We start from the raw sequence: 20741 nt of genomic DNA, 5'->3' as shown, positions 1-20741 counted from the left end.
AGTTCCATTGCCCCCCGCTGGAGACCTCTCCACCGCATACCCCACAGCCATCTCCGTCGAAGCTAGCAGCCAAAAAACCTCGCCCGGATAAACCTCAGAGCTTGAATAGGGGCAGACTTTCACAACTTGGGACAGAGCATTGGCTACAGCCACATGGATAATCTTAGAGTGGGAGCTTGTCTTCCTTCCTTTTTTTTTTCTCTTTTTTTTTTCTTTTTTTTTTTTTTTTTTTTTTTGGCTTTTCGCCATATGGACATTTTTTTTTTGTAGTTGAACTGAATATGTTTATAAGGGGAATGGTCCGAGTGTTATAAGGATATGATTATTTCTTTTTTCAGATATAGTAAGCTAGGGAAGGAAACACACACCGCTATAGGGGGAATGTGGGGGTGATAAGAGTGGCAGTTGGGGGTATAGTGAGCACTAAGATCAGTCAGAGTATTATGGGTGGTATGGTAGCCGGTGACTATTGCAGTTCTCACTATAGTTTTTTATTATAGTTGTTGTTTATTAAAGGCGCCTATAGCGCAATATTAAAATAAATCTTATGTACTTAACTCTGTTCATAATCTTATCCTTCTGGCTGGAAGGGTATATATGTGGCCTTAATATGTGCTTAATTTTTGAATCACGGAAGGACTGGAGTGGTTTTTTCTTATATTTAAACAGATAATTAATAGTTTTTGTATTTTTGGTTTTATTTTATTACCATTTTCTGAAGGAAAGTCCTCCCATTGCTTCCACATGTGAATCGCTGTCTGGTTTATCCAGACGGGGATTCACAACGTTTTTTCTTTCTTCTCCTCTCCTACAGTTGATAGGAGGAGACATTTTTCCTAGTCACTCCATTTGGGTGTCTATCCACCTGAGTGTTTTTTTTTTTTTTTTTTTTCTCCCTTCTTGTATTTATTTAGTTATTGTATTTAATATGGCGTATTCTATGCTAGATGAACATGCTTTTGTGATCTCCCATAACGTTAGGGGTCTAAATACACCGGAGAAGCGATTGGCGGTGCTTAGGGAACTCCACAAGCAGAAACCGATAGTGGTGTTTCTTCAGGAGACCCACTTCCGGTCCGGCAAGATTCCTAAATTGCATGATAGACATTATCCATATGTTTTCCATGCAACAAATCCCGAGGCCAAATCTAAGGGGGTGACAATTCTGCTACATAAAAATGCAGATTTCATTGTACATCAGCAGATGGCGGACATTGCCGGAAGGTATTTATTTTTGAAGGGGATTTGGGCGGGAACCCCGGTTACCTTGGCTAACGTTTACTTCCCCAACACCGCACAGGTTACTTTTTGTCAACATGTGGTAGATGAATTGAAGGGCTTTGCATCTGGATGTGTGGTGCTGGGGGGAGATTTCAACTTAGCGCTAAATCCCCTTCAGGATACATCAGATGGCAGGTCCAGCACTCCGTATAAAAAGTTGCGTAAAATCAAGACACTTCTAGCTTCCCTTACTTTAATAGATACTTGGCGCTTGGCAAACCCCTCAGGCAGGGACTACACATATTTTTCACCCTTGCATAATAAATTTACACGCATAGACTACATTTTTGTTACTCAAAGGGATATACCCCGTATAAAATCTGCTAAAATAGGTGTGCAGACCCTATCTGACCACGCCCCTATATCGTTGCAATTTCACAAAATAAACATACATCGCGGCCCCCACTCGTGGAGATTAAACCCCTCCCTGCTCACGGATAAGGACAACACTGACAAAATAGCAGATATAATTAAATTATATTTTACAGAAAATGTCTCTGAAGAATTGTCGCCGTTTACAATTTGGGCGGCCCATAAATGCGTGGTTCGGGGGGAGCTCATACGGCTGGGGGCCACGAGAAAAAGGGTTGCTGAGAGGGAGATTAATGATTTGATACAGACCATTAGAGACCTAGAGGGGAAGCATAAACAATCCTTAGCAACTGATACAGCAGTAACCTTATTAGAATTGAGGAAAAAATTACAAGCCCATTTGAACCTTAAAGCACAAAAGATCCTTTTCTTGAAGAAGGGGTTCTTCTATGAACACAATGATAAAACAGGCAAACTTTTAGCAAAGGCCCTTAAAGAAACATTATTATCGACGAATATTGCTGCAATTAAAACCAGTGACGGTCAGACAACACAGGATGCTGCGAAAATCGCGCAAAGATTTCAGGAATATTATTCCAATTTGTATAATCTACCGCAGTTACATAAACCTAGCGACCTAAGGGGGACGACAGCAGAGATTACTAATAAATTCCTGGCTGACAGCGGACTCCCCAAACTTACTGAGGAGGAAGCGCTGTCACTGGAAGAACCGATAACTGAAGGTGAACTCACCGCAGCTATTAAGGAACTAAAAAAGGGGAAAAGCCCTGGACCGGACGGTTTAACAGCCCACTATTATAAAATCTTTATGGAATTGTTGATTCCATACATGATTAATACAATTAACCACTTCCGAGACCCACAAACGTTACCAGAAGATTTCCTGAGAGCGCACGTTACAGTATTGCCTAAACCTAATAAAGACCCTCTAGATTGTGCTAGCTATAGGCCGATTTCTTTATTGAATGTGGACCTAAAAATTTACACGAAAATACTAGCGAACAGACTGCGCCCATTGTTGCACAAACTTATAGGTCCCGAGCAGGTAGGTTTTATGCCTGGTAGGGAGGCGAAAGATAACGTGATTAAAGCCCTTAATCTTATACACAGGGCCCAAACAGAACAATTTGAAGGCATGCTCTTATCTACAGATGCAGAGAAAGCCTTCGACCGTGTGTCGTGGGACTTCCTGTATGCGACTTGCTCCCATATAGGTTTGAGAGCACATATGCTATCATGGATTAAAACTATTTATTATAATCCTACGGCCCAAATTAAGGTGAATGGGACACTGTCAGACAAGGTGCAGATAAGGAATGGGACTAGGCAAGGGTGTCCTCTTTCGCCCTTGCTGTTTATACTCACCTTGGAACCATTAATCCGCACAGTTAATTTATCATCCTCTATACATGGTTTCCACGTAGGCGATAAGGAATACAAGTGTGCTGCGTATGCGGATGATCTACTGTTTTTTATAACTCAGCCGCATGTTACTATGCCCAATCTGTGCACTATATTTAAGCATTACAGCTATATGGCGAATTTCAAAATTAATTATAAAAAATCTGAGGCCCTCAATCTTACGCTACAAGAGACCACACGGGAGGCTGTTTTACGTAACTGTAAATTTAAGTGGGAATCCCGCTCCCTTAAATATTTAGGAGTTCATTTGACTGCCAGTCTAACTGAGATATATAGCCAAAATTTTTTGCCATTGTTACAAAACGTGAAAAAAGACCTGGAGAGATGGACACTTAAACATTTCTCCTGGTTTGGTAGGGCAGCGATCGTCAAAATGACAATCCTGCCCAGATTTTTGTATTTTTTCCAGACTTTGCCAATATGGCTACCTGCAAAATTTTTTCAGTCATTGAATGCTATTCTTAGACACTTCTTATGGGCATCTAAAAAGCCACGCATAAGCCCTGCAATACTCACTAGAGATAAAGGCAGTGGGGGAATGGGATTCCCCAATTTCAAAAATTATTATAAGGCCACTCATCTTACCAGAATGATTGACTGGACCTGCCATGCGGATAATAAAGATTGGGTGAAACTTGAAAACGATGTAGGTCCTATTCCAGTGACATATTCCCCTTGGATTCCGTGGGACTTGTGCCCTAAACAGCTTAAGCAACATCCCCTTATAGGGACCACTTTAAGATTATTACAAATAGTGGCTCAAACAACGGGTTTGACTACTTCACCTGGCCCATTGACACCACTAGTAGATAATCCTGACTTTATACCAGGCATGCATAAACCTATCCGGCACTTTATATGTGGGAATCTGCCCTTATTAGCCACTCATTGTTTTGAGGGTAATAAGATTAAATCAATGTTGGACTTACAACATACTTTGGGTTCAACCGTTTTGGGGCAATGGACGTATAGACAAATACATGATTATATTTTGAGCCCGCGGAGGATCAAACATTTTTTACGACCATTAACGCCTTTTGAGGCGGTTTGCCTTCGTGCCAAGGCTTCTACGAAAAATATCTCTCTCACGTATGCGTGGTTACAATCCGCAGCACGTCTGGAACCTAATAAACATAAGCTTTTCTGGGAAGCAGCATTAAATGCATCATTTACAAACGACCAATGGCTACAGGCATGTGTATTTGCTCATAAATGTGCAATTAGCACTAGATTACAGGAAACTTCTTTTAAACTTCTGACGAATTGGTATAACACGCCAGTTAAATTGCATAAGTGGTTCCCCGATGTTCCAGACCTATGTTGGCGTTGTAATCAAGCTAAGGGCACTTTACAACATATATGGTGGGAGTGTGACCTAATCAGACCATTTTGGGGCCAAGTGATTAGTATTATACAACAAATAACTGATACACAGATCCCCCTTGACGCTAAATGTTGCCTGCTACATATTACTGACCTTTCTATGAGTAAATATAAAAAATCGCTGATTAGATTTCTTCTAACTGCCGCCAAGACAGTGATACCGAGATATTGGAGGAACACTATGACTCCCTCAATTATGGAATGGCTGGGGGAGATAGGATATTTGCATAAAATGGAAGAAATTAGGGCTACAGCCCATGAAAGCATGGGCAAGTATATAGTTATATGGCGACCTTGGGTAGTGTTTAGCAATTCTTCTGTAAACGCCTTTTTGATACAAACATGAGGTGGAAGGGGCGCTGTGTGTTCGGGCTAGCAATGCCCGCTTGATTATTTAGGGACAATTGTAATATATACAATATATATATCTATTAGTCACATTTGGCCTTTGTACGATAGGCAATAGGGTGTATTTAGAGTGGTATAAAGTTATAAGGCAGATACGCCGGGACAGGCTTTTACAACCCATCGATATATATGTTTAGATCCCATTGACGCTTTGGGAATGGTAGGGTACCGACCCTTTTACTAATGGGCCTTTCCATTTTTTTTTTTTTTTTTTTTTTTTTTTTTGGAGGGGCTTATTAGTCTAATAGGGATCCTCTATCAATCTGTTTATATGCAAACAAGAGGACTAAAAGTATGAGTTTGAGTCTGTAACGCTATTGTTATCCTATGGTACACACAGGCAATTGTATTTGCGCTTGTTATGTATTGCTATATTTGTATTGTAACTGGCTATTTCTTTAATAAAATCTAATTGTAAAAAAAAAAAAAATATATATATATCCCCATAGAGCTACTAAATTTATTTTTTTGGCTTACCTGTAATCAGGGAGAGCAGTCTTTGATTAGTTATGTCTGCTCTAGGCTCTGTTGGTATGGACCCAGTTGCTTCCTCCTGTCTCTGGGACCTAGTGGGTGGGAAAACATGACCCCGGCCTGTATATTACTATCTCCCCAGCCAATCCCTGGTCAATATGGCAGATAACCAGTAGGGGGCTGAGGATGGATATTAATAAGCTAGGGCCCTCAGCAGGGGTCTCTTGTTCCTTGAGAAGTAAGACCCAGCCTGAGGGCTGTGGCTTCCCTGGGAGAGCTGCCTGGAACAGCCAACCACCTTTTATGGGGTCCCAGCTACTGATTGGCTGGGGGATCTCTGTTCTACCCTACTAGAGCATTTCCAGAAAGCCTCCTAGAGACCCAGAACACAGGCAGCTGGAGTACAGAAGTTGACCATGGCTCACTAAGATCAAGAAACTGTGAGTACCAGCCTTCTGGATCTAAACACATTCCTTAGCTTTTCTTGGAGATCACCAGCTACTACTTTGTACACTCAGGACTGTATTCCTTTTGAGGAATTCCGTTTGGTACTGTTCAGCTATACACGTCAAAGGGGGTGCCACCACCCTGAATTCCCAAAGTCTTTCCTTAGCTTTTCTGGGAAATCAGCAGTTGCTGTTTGTACACCCAGAACTACATTCCTATTGAGGAGTTTATGGTTTGTGCCTTCACCCTAAAGTCTTAGTGCAGAGTTAGAATCCTCCCTTTCAAGTTTGTTATTGGAGTATCCCTAACCTCACCCTTACCCTATCCAAGTTCTACACAAAAATAAAAACCACCAAAAAAAAAATACATGCGCAGTCTGTTCTCTGCCTCAAGTGATTAGGAAATGTAGTGTGCCTGGCTGCTGTGTGCCTATCAGGGAGTGGAACCTGGTACCAAACTGCCAGAACAATCAACCACATGCACCATTTAACCACTTGCTGACCGCTGTCAGCATATTTACGTTAGTAGAATGGCACGGCTGGGCAAAGTAGAGTACCCTTAATTTACTTTGAAATTCCTGCTGTGCGTGCGCGCCTGCCGCGAGCTCCATGACCCCATCGCCGCGGGGATACCTGCGATTGTGTCACAGAGCTCAAGAATGGGGAGATGCCGATGTAAACAACATCTCCCTGTTCCGCCTAATGACAGGACACTGATCGTCTGCTCCCTGTCATCGGGAGCAGCGATCAGTGTCCATGTCACACAAGCCCACCCTCCAGTCAGTTAGAAACACTCCCCTAGGACACACTTAACCCCTCCAGCCCCCTCGTTCACTGCCAGTGAAATTTTTACAGTAATCAATGCAATTTTAAAGCATTGATCACTGTATTAAAACCAATGGTCCCAAAAATTTGTCAAAATTGTCCGATGTGTCCGTCATAATGTCGCAGTCACAAAAATAAAAAAACGCTGATCGCCACCATTACTAGTAAAAAAAAAAATTATTAATAAAAATGCCATAAACGATGCCCTATTTTGTAGACGCTATAAACTTTTGCGCAAACCAATCAATAAATGCTTATTGTGATTTTTTTTATACCAAAAATATGTAAAAGAATACGTATCGGCCTAAACTGAGGAAATAACATTTTTTTTAAAATATATTTCTGGGGGATATTTATCATAGAAAAAAGTAAAAAATAATGCGTTTTATTCAAAATTGTCGCTATTTTTTTGTTTCTAGCTCAAAAAATAAAAATCGCAGAGGTGATCAAATACCACTAAAAGAAAACTCCATTTGTGGCGGGAAAAAAAAAAGGACGTCAGTTTTGTTTGGGCACATTGTTGCATGACCACGCAATTGTCAGTTACAATGGCGCAGTGCTGTATCGCAAAAAATGGCCTGGTCATTAAGGGGGTAAATACTTTCAGGGCTGAAATGGTTAATAACTATATAAACCTGGGTACATAGGTTCCTGGTTAATTTCCTAAGAAGTGAATCCCCTTTCTTCACAGAGGCCCTGTCCTGGGAGGAGGCAAAGCCAATTTATAATAAGTACAGTATTGAATACATTTTTAGAGCTTTCTAAATGCCTATTATAAATAAGTATATAAATGTGCAACAGTGCATTTACCTCCTTCTCTGTAATTCCACTTCTCAAGTTGGTCAATCAACTCTTTGTTCCCATTAGAAGCTCTGACAAATGTGAAGATGGTTAACGTTGAGAAAAGGAGGTGACAATTAAACATTATTGGCAATCCTGTGTGATAAAAGATGGAAAAGAATTGTGATACTTAGTTTGACTAAATAGACTAAAGCATCCTAGCTAAAGTTCTTAAAGATTTCACAAATTTTACAATCTTTTTCTAATACAATACTTGTTTTTACTGTAGCAAGGTCTCTGGCCTCCTTCAGTCTGATGAGGACCTCTAGGGCCAGAGATAGCTGACATCCTTCTGTATATGGTGGCTTGTAAGGAATAGTGGGTGCAAGGTGGAAGTTATTGGGTGCCAGACACTTCTTAAATGCAAAAGAGATGTTTATTTCTCTTACAAACTTTTATGGGGGAAAGAGGGTTAGGCCAGGACACCCTTGAGTAGTTGCAGATTCCGATACTTCAATAGGAGGACAGCCATGCAGGGAAAGGTCTAAAGCAAGAAGCCGCATCTGCACGTGCAGGAATGCTCAGCGTAACAGTTCCTTCACCTTCAATACAACTTCTCCTTGTAGTTCTTCAATACACTTAGCTCCCTGTCTCTCACTAGACCCTCTGATTCACTGCCACTGAATCCCTTGAGCTCCTCCAATTTTCATGGTGGTATCTTCCTCAAGCGTCACCCTGCCTCTCTGCTGGGTCCCTAGCTTTGCACTGCTGAAACTTGTCAAGCTTCACTCCACTGGCCTGTGGATTCTCCACGGTAACTGTTTAGTGAGAATGCTGTTCCGGGACTTGCTTCAGTTACTAACTGTGGTCCCTGGTAATAAGGTGGTTGGTCCATTAGTGGCGACAGCTTCCCTTCTACCTCTGACCATGGACAGGTTCTTCGGCCAGCAGAACCGTCACTTCTGGTTGGAATGAAAGCCGCAATCCCAACCCCAGTAGAAGGCTTATTAGTCGAAACGCGTCGGGATAGCGTTTCCTGCTCCCCATATTGCTTTTTTATCGTTTCGTTTTATTGGATCACGTGATTTTTTGGATATTTTTTATGTAATTTTTATGTCATTTGGAATTTTTTCAAATAAAACCTTCAATGGTGGAATTTCCCTACGAGAGGCATTGTGTCCTTACTTTTCGTTTATGGTGAACCCGCTCCGAGCTTTTAACCTACTGGAACCTTTGAGAGAGAGTCGAGAACCCCTGGAGATCTGAGGTGTAGCGATCCTGAAGTGGGCAGTGACTACTCGGATGGTGATCCATGACCTGATGCATACAAATCGTGTGTGACGTACACAAGCTTGCATGACACATTTACTATACAGTAGTTTGTGTCCATCACTTCCGGTAAGGGTATCCACCTTATTTCTAGGTCTGTCCGCTGGAGCCCACACATGATCCACCCTATGTTTGTTAAAATGGACCTTCACTCATCACTAGGCATCAAATCACAACCGAGAGAGTGGAAACTTGTGTTATGAATGATTGCAGCTGGAGAAGAGCACTTTTATTCACAAAAACATAAGCTGACAACAGTAAAAGCCAGGTACTACACTAGGCTGACTTGGACAAGAGTAGTAGGGTGGAGCTCAGTGCTGGCTGTAATTTCCCCCATGAAAATGTCCATATTTAAATTTTTTAATATTGTTCATTTTTAAAACCACACTAAAAGTATGATTCTGGTACAAATCATTGCAAAGTTGACAAATTAAATTAAATTTTGCACTTCTTTTTTTTTAGGCTGAGTTCACACCGGGATCAAGAGCACACGTTTGACAGGCATTAAAAATGCCCCTCAATGTCTAGCATCGTGTCGCTTCAAAATTGAAGCCTCATGTTGAGTCAGGGGCCATTTGAAGCCTTTAAACGCCTCCCATTGAAGTCTATGGTAACGCTCCACAAATGCTCTGGCAGGTGTTTTCGGCGTGGTTTTAGTGCAGTTGCGGCGCATTAAAATGTGATTATTTCTGTCACTTTCCATTGTGGAGCAGTTTTAATGCTCATCAAACACTACAAAACCACTCATAGGGGTTTAGGGAGCATGTTTAATGCTTGTAAAACACCCATTCTAAAGCTCATTGACGCCAGCCAAATGCCATACAAACGCTAAAGAAGCGTTTGTTGATCATCCAGAAATTTAGTCAAGTGTGAACAATCCCTTAGTGATGGTTCCCACAGGGGTGACCTGTCAGGCAGCCTAGCAGCTCGACAAGTTGCATTGCAATGGGACCGTTCTAATAGGAGCGACTCAAGTTGCTCCGACTTAGAAAAAGGTTCCTGTACTACTTTGGGGTGACTTCGGAGCAGCTTGCATTGACTTCTAAACATTTGCTATTCTCTGAAGATGTTGCAATAGATGTATTTGATTGCAGATGCAAGGAGGAGAGGCAATTGCTGGAGCAGGGCAGAAGAACAGTGTGTACTACATACTCCAAGTGGGGATGTGCACATGCCCAATGTCCAGAGCTGGTAAAGCCCAATTAGCGATCACTTGGATGCCTCTCTTACAATTGTGCATAGGGGCTACTTAACACCCTGTAAGCTATCTAATATTTATCCAGATCGCTCACTTTTATGCTGGAGACATTGTGGATCCATTGGCAACATATTTCATATACTCTGGGATTGCGAGTGCGTCAGAAGCTTCTGGAATGCAGTTTTTGAATTAATTAAAAAAATTAATGGTACTCTAACAAACCCTAACCCGCAACTAGCATTACTAAACTTATCTTTAAATAAATACCCTTGCCAATATAGAGCTATGTGGCTCATATCCTCATAACAGCTCGACTGATACTTACCAAAATATGGAAAACCATTTATGCCCCCATTATCTCCAAAGTGATTCATAGGGTTAATACTCATTTCCACTATGAACTCATTATTTCCCTGAGCTCTGAAAACTTCCTATCATTTAATATTAAGTGGTCTGCCTGGTCTCACTTGTACATTTGACTTTGATGGTTAATGGAGTGCTGATAATTACAGTGTCTATACGGTGCACAAAATTTTGTTTGTTGGTTAATTTCCCTTCCCTATTTTGTTTTGTATCCCAATTAATTCTGTGTAGGATGTTTTTTCTTTTTTTTTTTTCAAGACACACACAGTGTTTACATATCTAACCAATTACAATGTGATTATTTGAAGTAATGGAATCTGAGATTGGTACTTGATGAACATCTGAGTAGCACTAGATGTGTTTTTTCATTGTCTCAAAATGCCTTGGCCATTATTGTATAGATCCAAAGATTGTATCACTGTCTTTGTGTATATTACTATCCTTTACAACCTTTTAATAAAAGAAAACAGTGCAACTTGTCATGTGACTTGACAGTTCAATGTCCCACCCCGTTTGCGGCAATGAAACTGCTCAAATTGGCGTGACTAATGTCTCAGTGCAAGCTTCAAAGCCTCACTGGTGTGAACCAGGGTTTATAGTTTCAAGCCTTAGCTATAGTTTGTTTGTATGGTTGCAGTGGTGATTTGTAGTAAAGGCTTGATTGTTGATGACATCAGGTGGGTGTTTATGGTTGGGTCCAGGGAGATACTGGAACAAAGGAGGTCTGTAAGTGCTCCAAAAATGTTGTCCTAAAATGTACTAACATTCGGGAAGTTCACCAAATGCGTAGGTGGGTGCCTGTGCAGGCTCTGAAGCACATGGGTGTAAAGTTAAGGACCAGGTACCATCAATTTAACATTTTGTAGTTTGTTTCTAAGGCATTCACATTCTGAGAACAGGACTTTGTGGTGGAACAGATTTTGCCCCACTCATCAGGTTCAAGGGAGACAAGCTGGATTTTAAATAAATATGCTTTTTAGATATATTGACTTTGTTATACAAGATTTCACAGCTCTGAGAAGCCAAGAGAATGACTTAAATGACTTCAGTGTCACTACTGTGAATTTAAGGATCAATTGCTACACAGTGCATGCTAAAAAGTCAGCAAGGGCTTATTTTAACCCCCCTCCTTCCAGATATACTGTGAAAGGGCATCACGGGCAACCTCGGTTATTTATATAAATGTGACTGAACCTTTACTTGGTTAGGTGTGTGCAGCACTCCCGCTCTGGTGTGCAGTGCACTTCCCCTGTGACCTCGTAACCAGGTATCATGTGATCTCTAAGATTGGTCATAGTGACCACAATGTACACAACCTGTCACAAACGGCTTTCCGTTCATGAACAGTTTGCTTAGTGTTGTAATCTGTGATTGGAATCACATGGTACCTGACTACCTACTACCTAGTGGTTAGCTTAGCCAGTCATAGATCACAACCATAGCCAAGCAGTTCATGAATGGCTAATCCATTCATGACAGCTAAAACTATTGCATATACAGGGGTTTTACTGCACTGGTGACAGTATGCCTCAGACTGTCTACTTTCCAAAAAGGGGACATTTGGGGTTTATTTGTGCTGTCCTCAAGAAATGAGATAGGCCATCAGTACATCAGGATTGATCAATTTCAAATATACATACAGTATATACCATAGTTTGTAGATGATATAACTTTCACACAAACTCATTCATATACACTTATTGTGATTTTTTTATTTTTAACCAAAGACATGTAGCATTGTGGCTTAAATTTATCAAAAATTTATTTCATTGGATGTGTTTTATAACAGAAAATAGAAAATATAATTTTTTTCAAAATTTTAATTTTTGCTTTGTTTACATAACAAAAAAATAAAAAACACAGTGGTGATCAAATACCACCAAAAAAGCTCTATTCGTGTAAAGCAAATGCTATAAATGTCATTTGTGTACTGTGTTGCATGACCGCTCAATTGCCAGTTAACAAAGTGCTAAATAGCAAAAAACGCATTGGTCTTTAGGGGGGTAAAACTTTCTTGAGCTCAAGTGTTGAAAGCTCATTGCGTGTAGAATGTCTGTAGCCTGGCAAAAAGCACATACAATGTAATGAGGGATTACTTAGTAACACATCCATAATGAAATTCAAACAAGTTAAAAACAATACTTTTTTGGTGGACTTTACAGGCACCCTATGGAGACTACAATTTAAAATGACATACATTTTATTGATGCATAGATATGCTGTATTGATGCATGAGAAATTTAGGACCTTGGCCTGATATTTTACATACTGATATCAATAAAATGTATGACATTTTAAATTGTAGCCTCCATTTGGTACCTATAAAGTCTGTAAAAAAAAATCCTGTTTTTGACTCGTTTGAAACCTAGCAAAAAGCTCACTTAACACCTTCGGTGTATAATAAAATGACGGGCAGACGGGAGCACTGTTGTTCTGGAATGAAAACATATCACATCGTCCCAGAATGCACCTCTCGAATGGCCACACAACGCTGCATTCTGTCATTGGCTGTGTCCACTGGACACAGACGATGACTGACCATTGTATCGGCCTGCTGCCAGTACCATATGATCGCTGTGACCAATCACAGCAGATCACATGACAGCTGTAAACAATGGATAGCTTCCTTTCATGCCATCCATTGTATACAATTGTCTTGCTAGCTGTGATTGGTCACAGTGATCACATGGTACAGACAGGGCCTGTACCATGTGATTAGCTTTGGACAATCACAGCTAATGACAACAAAGACATTGAATGAACAAGTTTCATTCAGTAAAAATAGTTGCTTATACCAGTAAAATTCATTGGTATAAACAATCATAATATGCAAAAAAAATCCTGATCACTTCCCCAGTGTTAGTAGTAGTACAGTGTTACCATAGTAGTAGTACAGTGTTACCATAGTAACACTGCATTGCTCTGGTTACTGTGCGTTAGAAATAAAATTGTAAAATAATCATCTACACTGATCTGGGTTATTTACACCAAAGAAACGTTGCAGAATGCATATGACCTAAATTTATGAAGAAAGGTTATTTATTTGCACAATTTTATAACAGAAACAAAGAAAAACACTTATTTTTATAAAATTTGCAGTATTTTTTTAATTGATTTATTTATTAAAAAATAAAAAACCCAGTGGTGATTAAATACTGTCAAAAGAAAGCTCTATTTGTGTGAAAGGAAGGGGGTAAAATTGCCCGGTATTGAAGTAGTTAAAGCAGTATTAAACTCAAAAGCAAATATGTATAATATTGCAGCTTACCAATTCTTAGATGTGATGGCTGCATTCATAGTTACATAGTTAGTAAGGTTGAATAAAGACACCAGTCCATCCAGTTCAACCTGAGTGAGTGTCTACAATTGTCCCTATCCCTGTACATTGCACACTCACATCAGTCCCTACCCTCAAGGAGGGTCCCACACATCTCAAGGTCCCCATTCATATACTAGGGCCAATTTTGGACAGAAGCCAATTAACCTACCTGCATGTCTTTGGAGTGTGGGAGGAAACCGGAGTGCCCAGAGGAAACCCAGGCAGGCACAGGGAGAACATGCAAACTCCAGGCAGGTAGTGTCGTGGTTGGGATTCCAACCAGCGACCCTTCTTACTGCTAGGTGAGAGTGCTAACCACTACACCACTGTGCCGCCATTCGATTTCTTTTCTTGGCTTTCTTTCTTATAATTTCATCTGGTGATCCAGCCAGCAAGTTTTTTGTTTTTCAAAAGCACAAGCTCTCCAGCAGAATGTATAGGTTTACATGGATGAAAAAAAAACATTTACCACTGGCATGGGTGCTTAAAATTATTTTATTAGTTCATTTAAAACCTGTCCCAAAAGTAAAATAAATTGCTGCAACTGATTATAAAATGTGAGCTGGAATGTGGCTTTAATTTGTTAGTGTATTTAAATCTGCTAATACATTTAACACCACTTCCCCCCAGACTGACAATGTCTGTTGTGCCTCCTGTGCTCATTTATCTAGAGCTCTGTCTCACTAACACAGAAGGTGTGTTACTGGCCAGATCATCAAGTGAAAACAGAGGGGAAAAAAGCCAAAAAAAAGAAAATTGATGCAGCCACCACATCTAATGATTGGTAAGTTGCAAAATATTACATTTTTGCTTTTGGGGTTAAAACCACTTTGAATAGTTATGATGAAGTTACAGAGAAGCCATTACTAGTAAAAAAAAAAAAAAAAATACAAAAATAAAAAAAATCCATAAATATATCCCATAGTTTTTGGACGCTATAACATTTGCACAAACCAATCAATATACGCTTATTGGAATTATTATTTTTTACCAAAAATATGTAGCAGAATACATTTTGGCCTAAATTGATGAAGAGATTCGATTTTTTTATATTTTTTTTATTGGATGTGTTTTATAGCAGAAAGTAAGAAATATAGTTTTTTGTTCAAAATTGTTGGTCTTTTTTGTTAATAGCGCAAAAAATAAAAACCGAAGAAGTGATCAAATACCAAGAGAAAGCTTTATTTGTGGGAAAAAAAATACATCAATTTTATTTGAGTACAGTGGGACACAACCGTGCAATTGTCAGTTAAAGTAACGCAGTGCGTATTGCAAAAAATGGCCTGGTCATGAAAGGGGTAAAACCTTCCAGAGGTCAAGTGGTTAAAAAAATCTTTTTCTAAGAATATAATATCAGTTGTAAATCAATTGGTATAAATCTATTAACCACTTGCCCACCGCTGTCAGCATATATACGTAGGCAGAATGGCACGGCTGGGCAAAGTAACATACCCGTGGACTCATTTGTCAGTGGGATACCCGTGATCCTGTCACGGAGCTGAAGAACGGGGAGTTGCCGATGTAAACAGCATCTCCCCGTTCTGCCTAGGGACAGAACACATTCGTCTGCTCCCTGTCATCTGGAGCAGCAATCAGTGTCATGTCACTGCTAGCCCATCCCCCAGACAGTTATAAACACTCCCCCAGGACACACTTAACCCCTCCCCACCCCCTATTGGTTAACCCCTTCACTGACAGTGACATTTTTACAGTAATCAATGCAAATTTATAGCATTGATCGCTGTATTAATGCCAATGGTCCCAAAAATGTGTCAAAATTGTCCGATATGTCCGCAATAATGTCGCAGTCATGATAAAAATCGCTGATTGCCGCCATTACTAGTAAAAAAAAAAATTATTAATAAAAATGCCATAAAACTATCCCCTATTTTGTGGACGCTATAACTTTTGCGCAAACCAATCAATACACGCGTATTGCGTTTAATTTATTTTTTACCAAAAATATGTAGCAGAATACATATCAGCCTAAACTGAGTAAAAACATTTTTTTTGTATATATTTTTGGGGGATATTTATTATAGCAAAAAGTAAAAAATAATGCCTTTTTTTCAAAATTGTCGCTCTTTTTTGTTTATTGCGCAAAAAATAAAAACCGCAGAGGTGATCAAATACCGCCAAAAGAAAGCTCTATTTGTTAAAAAAAAAGGACGTTGATTTTGTTTTGGAGCCACATCGCACGACCGTGCAATTGTCAGTTAAAGCGACGCAGGGCCGAATCGCAAAAAGTGCTCTGGTCGGGAAGGGGCTGAAGTGGTTAAGTCAAAAGAAGTATTATGATTTGTACAGAAACCTAGGAATGATTCTTGAGTTCACTAATATTATATTGTCTTTCCAACATATTTAACTGTGAAAAATAAAGGCAGCTATGGCCGGGAGTGTGAAAATAAATATACACGCTATTGCTGCACAGGGCACTCAGTAGAATACCTGCAAAATATTCCCTTGGTGCCAGCATCTAGTGATGCCCCGCCAGCAGCATCTGCAGAGGGACCTCTAGCCAAAATAAGCCTAGACTGCATGTTAGGTGCGAATTAGAGACTTTTTCTCAGTCCAGTATTTAGCATAGCAGAAGGGTTTTTTTAAAAATGAAAGTCTTTAGGTCTACTTTTCCAATTTTCTTTTTTTTTACCTTTCCTGTGAAAGTTTATAACATACCAAGTGACTGAGTCTGTAAAACTTTTTACTGCTTGATGACAAGACTGAAGTCACAACTTCCGTTTCTTTTTCATTAGATCTAAATTAGCAACAGAAAATTAAGAACATGTGTTCACATGATAGAGTCATGGAAAAACAGAAAAATATATTTGGACTCTGATAAGAGACTCTGAACAAACCATTGTGTATGAAAGCGAATGGTTAAACAAGGCAAAAGGACATTTCGTTTTTTTAGTTGTAAGTCAATACCATGGGGAATGCAACTGAACACGTGGATTTATTAAGAACCCAAATGGCAGAGCCCTTTTACCCTACTTTTACAAAGAAAGGGCAAGTATAATACAGGGGGATGCAGTCTGAAACTGAATGCATTTATTGTAACATTTACAGTTGGTTAGAGCAGTGTAAAACTTCTGTTACCTAATAAAAAACCTGGCATAGAAAAACAATAAAATATGTTCACATTTAAAAGTCTTATATTAAGTGCATTAACCACTTTCAGACCGGACCAATTTGCTGGTCAAAGACCAGACCACTTATTGCGATTCGGCACTGCGTCGCTTTAACTGACAATTGCGCGGTCGTGCGACGTGGCTCCCAAACAAAATTGACGTCCTTTTTTTCCCACAAATAGAGCTTTCTTTTGGTGGTATTTGATCACCCCTGCGGTTTTTATTTTTTGCGCTATAAACAAAAATAGAGCGACAATTTTGAAAAAAACGCATTATTTTTTACTTTTTGTTATAATAAATATCCCCCAAAAATATATAAAAAAAAAAAATTTTCCCTCAGTTTAGGCCAATACGTATTCTTCTACATATTTTTGGTAAAAAAAAAAATCGCAATAAGCGATTATTGATTGGTTTGCGCAAAAGTTATAGCGTTTACAAAATAGGGATAGTTTTATAGCATTTTTATTAATAATTTTTTATTATTTTTTTTTACTAGTAATGGCGGCGATCAGCGATTTTTATTGTGACTGCGACATTGTGGGGGACCCATCGGACATTTTTGACACATTTTTGGGACCATTGTCATTTATACAGTAATCACTGCTATATAAATGCAGTGATTCCTGTGTAAATGACACTGGCAGTGAAGGGGTTAACCAGTGGGTGGCAGTGTAGGGGTTAAGTGTTCCTAGGGGTGTGTTACTAACTGTGGGGGGGTTGGGCTTTCATTTAGTGAACACTGATCTCTGCTCCAATCACATGGAGCAGAGATCAGCATCACTAGTTGATAGGCAGAATGGAGAAATGCTGTTTACAACGGCATTTCTTCATTTGGCCGCTCCATGAGACGATCGCGGGTATGCCCGCGGCGATCGAGTCCGCGGGTCCCGCGACCGGACTCACGGGGGTCCCGACCAGCGCGGGAGCGCGCCGCCGGCGGCGCGTTCCCGATGGCAGGGCGGCAAATTTAAAGGGACGTACATGTACGCCCATTTGCCTGCCCGTGCCATTCTGTCGACGTACATCGGCGTGCGCTGGTCGGCAAGTGGTTAAACTACAGCGCAAAACAGTAGTGTATTCACAAATCACAATAATACTTAAAGTGGTTGTAAACCCTCCCCCACAACTTTTACCCATGTAAAGCAGCATAAAAAACCCTAATGAACACCGCTTGTAGATATCTCCTTACTTGCTTAATATTGTTGTAATCCTTTTTTTTCTTTAGAAATGACATCACTGAGCATGCCCAGATCTCCCCTGATTTACGCCACACTCTCTATGTGCTTGTCTATCTGTTATCAGGACTTCCTACGTCACAACACTGATATCCCAGGAGGCTGCAGAATCATTCAGAGCTTCCTCCTACACACCATGTGACCATGTGACATCACATGCAGTGTAAACCTGGCCATTACTGCAGTCTTATCAGTTGAAGCTGATAAGACTGACACAGGTAAACATTAGACAGAAAAAAGGGGAAAAACTGCGCTAAGGTGAAACACAAGAAACAATTATACAGATTGATCCTAAACGGATCAGATTTGGCTGCGGCTTAACTGTGTCACATAACTACAGAAAAAAAAAACTAAAGATAAATATATAAGCTGCGCTAAATCCCACAACCATCAAAATGTGTATACATAAATAAAGTGACAATGAATTATGGGCTGTTCCCAGCCTCTAAACATAAATTAATATGAAATCCAACCATGAGTGATAAATACATATAAATATTACAAACTCAGACCATGCGAACCGCCTATTCCTTGCAGTATAGGGCCAAGCCCCATGCCCCTATATATAATAATACAAACTCTAAATACACCCAGTGTATGGATCAACAAGTCTGTATGTGTAAGTCAAAAAAAGTTCTTTGTGTAATAAAGAATGTGAATAAGATCCTCCACAAATGAACCATAAGCGAACCACTGCTGTATGCGATTAGGTAGTGCATGATCCGCCACCAAATAATTAAATTTGCCGCTTACCAGAAAATCATGACCCCCCACTACAGAGGGTCACAAAAGGCATATGAATATATAATCGTCTCCCAATCCAGAGGGGTCCTCGATACTCTCCTTGCACCACCACTCCAATATAAGGATTGTAGAAAACACTCCCAAAAAAATCTTTCTCATAAATTCAAAGGGACTCAGGATAGGTATACCAAAACCATGGAAGAGAAATAGAACTCCAAATAGTGTAAAACCTATTATTACTAAAAACCAAAAAATAAAATTGCACTTACAGTGTATATAGAAATCATCAGCCTTGAGTCCGTTGCGCCGGCCGACCTGTTCTCCTGGAACTGTTCCAAACACGAGGTGACGTTAGCGTATCGCTCAGCCCTATGCATTTTGCAACAAAATTGCGTCATCCAGGGGCATGAGCGGCACGCTGCGTCACCTCCATTTTTACTGTCACTACCCCTCCAAGCCTCACTCTGGGCACCCGGCTGTTCCCGCCAAAACCAAGCCTCCCCCATGTCAGATACCTCTTCTGATTCGCCAGGCCCTCCCAAAGTCACTAATCCCACCAATGAGATCAGTAAACCACTAGGGGACTTCAAGCTAACCAAGCCTCATTCTCACCCCCCATATGGAGACCACCCAATTACCAGTGTGCTTGTTACAAGTGAGGCTGCCATTGGATCAGCAACATCACAAAGGGGCCAATGAGACACTGCGCATTCCTGCTGTATTTCCGGGGCACCACGTCTAACCCCCAACAAATCACCCCATAACAACAACAACAGGAGAGACCAATAAAGCTCGGCATCCTCCGCTCTACTTCCGGTTCATCACATCCGGTTTGCGGCCACATCCGGTCTGACCAAGCCTCGCTTTCACTATCGAATAACTTCCGGTTCGTCACATCCGGTTTGCAGCCACATCCGGTCTGACCAAGCCTCACTTATCAAATAACTTTCGGTCAGTCCTGTCCAATACACAGTCACTTCCTGTATACCCAAGCCTCACTTTCACTCATAGATACTTCCCCAGCCTCCCTATGAATCCTGACATCACAGGGATGCTTGCAATCGTGCTGGATGTGAGATAGCCCACCGTCACAGACAGGCCACACCCACACTTCCAGCTTATCGCTGGCAGCCAACCCCTACCTTTAACTCCCCAAATGCCTTATAAAAACAAGCCCACTGTGTGAGGGACCAGGCTCAACACTCCGAAAATAAAAGTATAAGAATAAATACAGCTCTTTCAAGGGGGGGAGGAGGAGAGAAACAAAATAGGAAATATAGAAATAAAAAATAAAAATAAAATGAAAATGCTAAGTATAGGGCTCACACCGAATCCAATAGAGACAAGCTCAGTCTTGCACTGCTGGCACACTCAAACCCTAAAAATTGAGATGTGTCAAAAATATTGTATCTCATACCCCTATACAAGGAAGTAAACACACACATCTATTAGATAAATACCCCATAAAGCCACCGGCCCAGAGTGTAAACCTGTTGGGGAGAGCTCACAATATCTTATGATACATGTAATGATATAATTTAAGACAACTTAAATAATTCTTCTGACAATATATATAACAATGTATCAAGTAATTAAACAATACTCTCCATTTCTTTATATTATATATAAAGAGGCCAAAAATATTTAAAAAACCACACAAAAAGCCAACTCTCAGAGGACATTGGTTGCATCCAGTGCCCGTAACATTATCTGTAGGGGATCCCAAAGTACTCAAAAAAAATACGAACGGGATGTGTACGCCCTCACGAATTATTAATGAAGGCGTTCACATCCGTATCGACATTCAAGCCATACGGGACATAAGTCCTAAGCCTATATATCCAGGCCATTTCCTGCTTAGAAATCTCCCTAACCAGTGACCCGCCCCTCCAAAGGGGTCTATACTTATTAATGCCCACATACAACGTATTGGAGGGGTCCCTATTGTGCATTTGGTCAAAATGACGCGACACCGGGTGCTTGTCAAAACCTCTCCTAATGTTCCCTATGTGCTCATTGAGTCTTGTTTTCAGTGCCCTCTTGGTCCTCCCCACATAATGGAGGCCACAAGGG

At 40.4% G+C, this 20741-nt stretch overlaps 1 protein-coding gene across 1 annotated transcript in view; it reads right to left on the bottom strand.

The window, feature by feature from the left end:
* Positions 1-20741, bottom strand: part of LOC143927979 (uncharacterized) — an 89209-nt gene that overhangs the window by 28991 nt on the left and 39477 nt on the right. Inside the window, exon 2 of the mRNA XM_077452517.1 lies at positions 7383-7508. Coding sequence (XP_077308643.1) covers positions 7383-7497 — 115 coding nt within the window. The 5' untranslated portion in view covers positions 7498-7508. The remainder of the gene's footprint in view (positions 1-7382; positions 7509-20741) is intronic.

Source organism: Lithobates pipiens, unplaced genomic scaffold (assembly GCF_037356315.1).
Source record: "Lithobates pipiens isolate NorthernLeopardFrog02 unplaced genomic scaffold, aLitPip1_a1.2 Scaffold_23, whole genome shotgun sequence".
NCBI lineage: Eukaryota > Metazoa > Chordata > Amphibia > Anura > Ranidae > Lithobates > Lithobates pipiens.
Note: the sequence above shows the minus strand (reverse complement) of the source record. Positions and strands in the feature narration are given on the sequence as shown.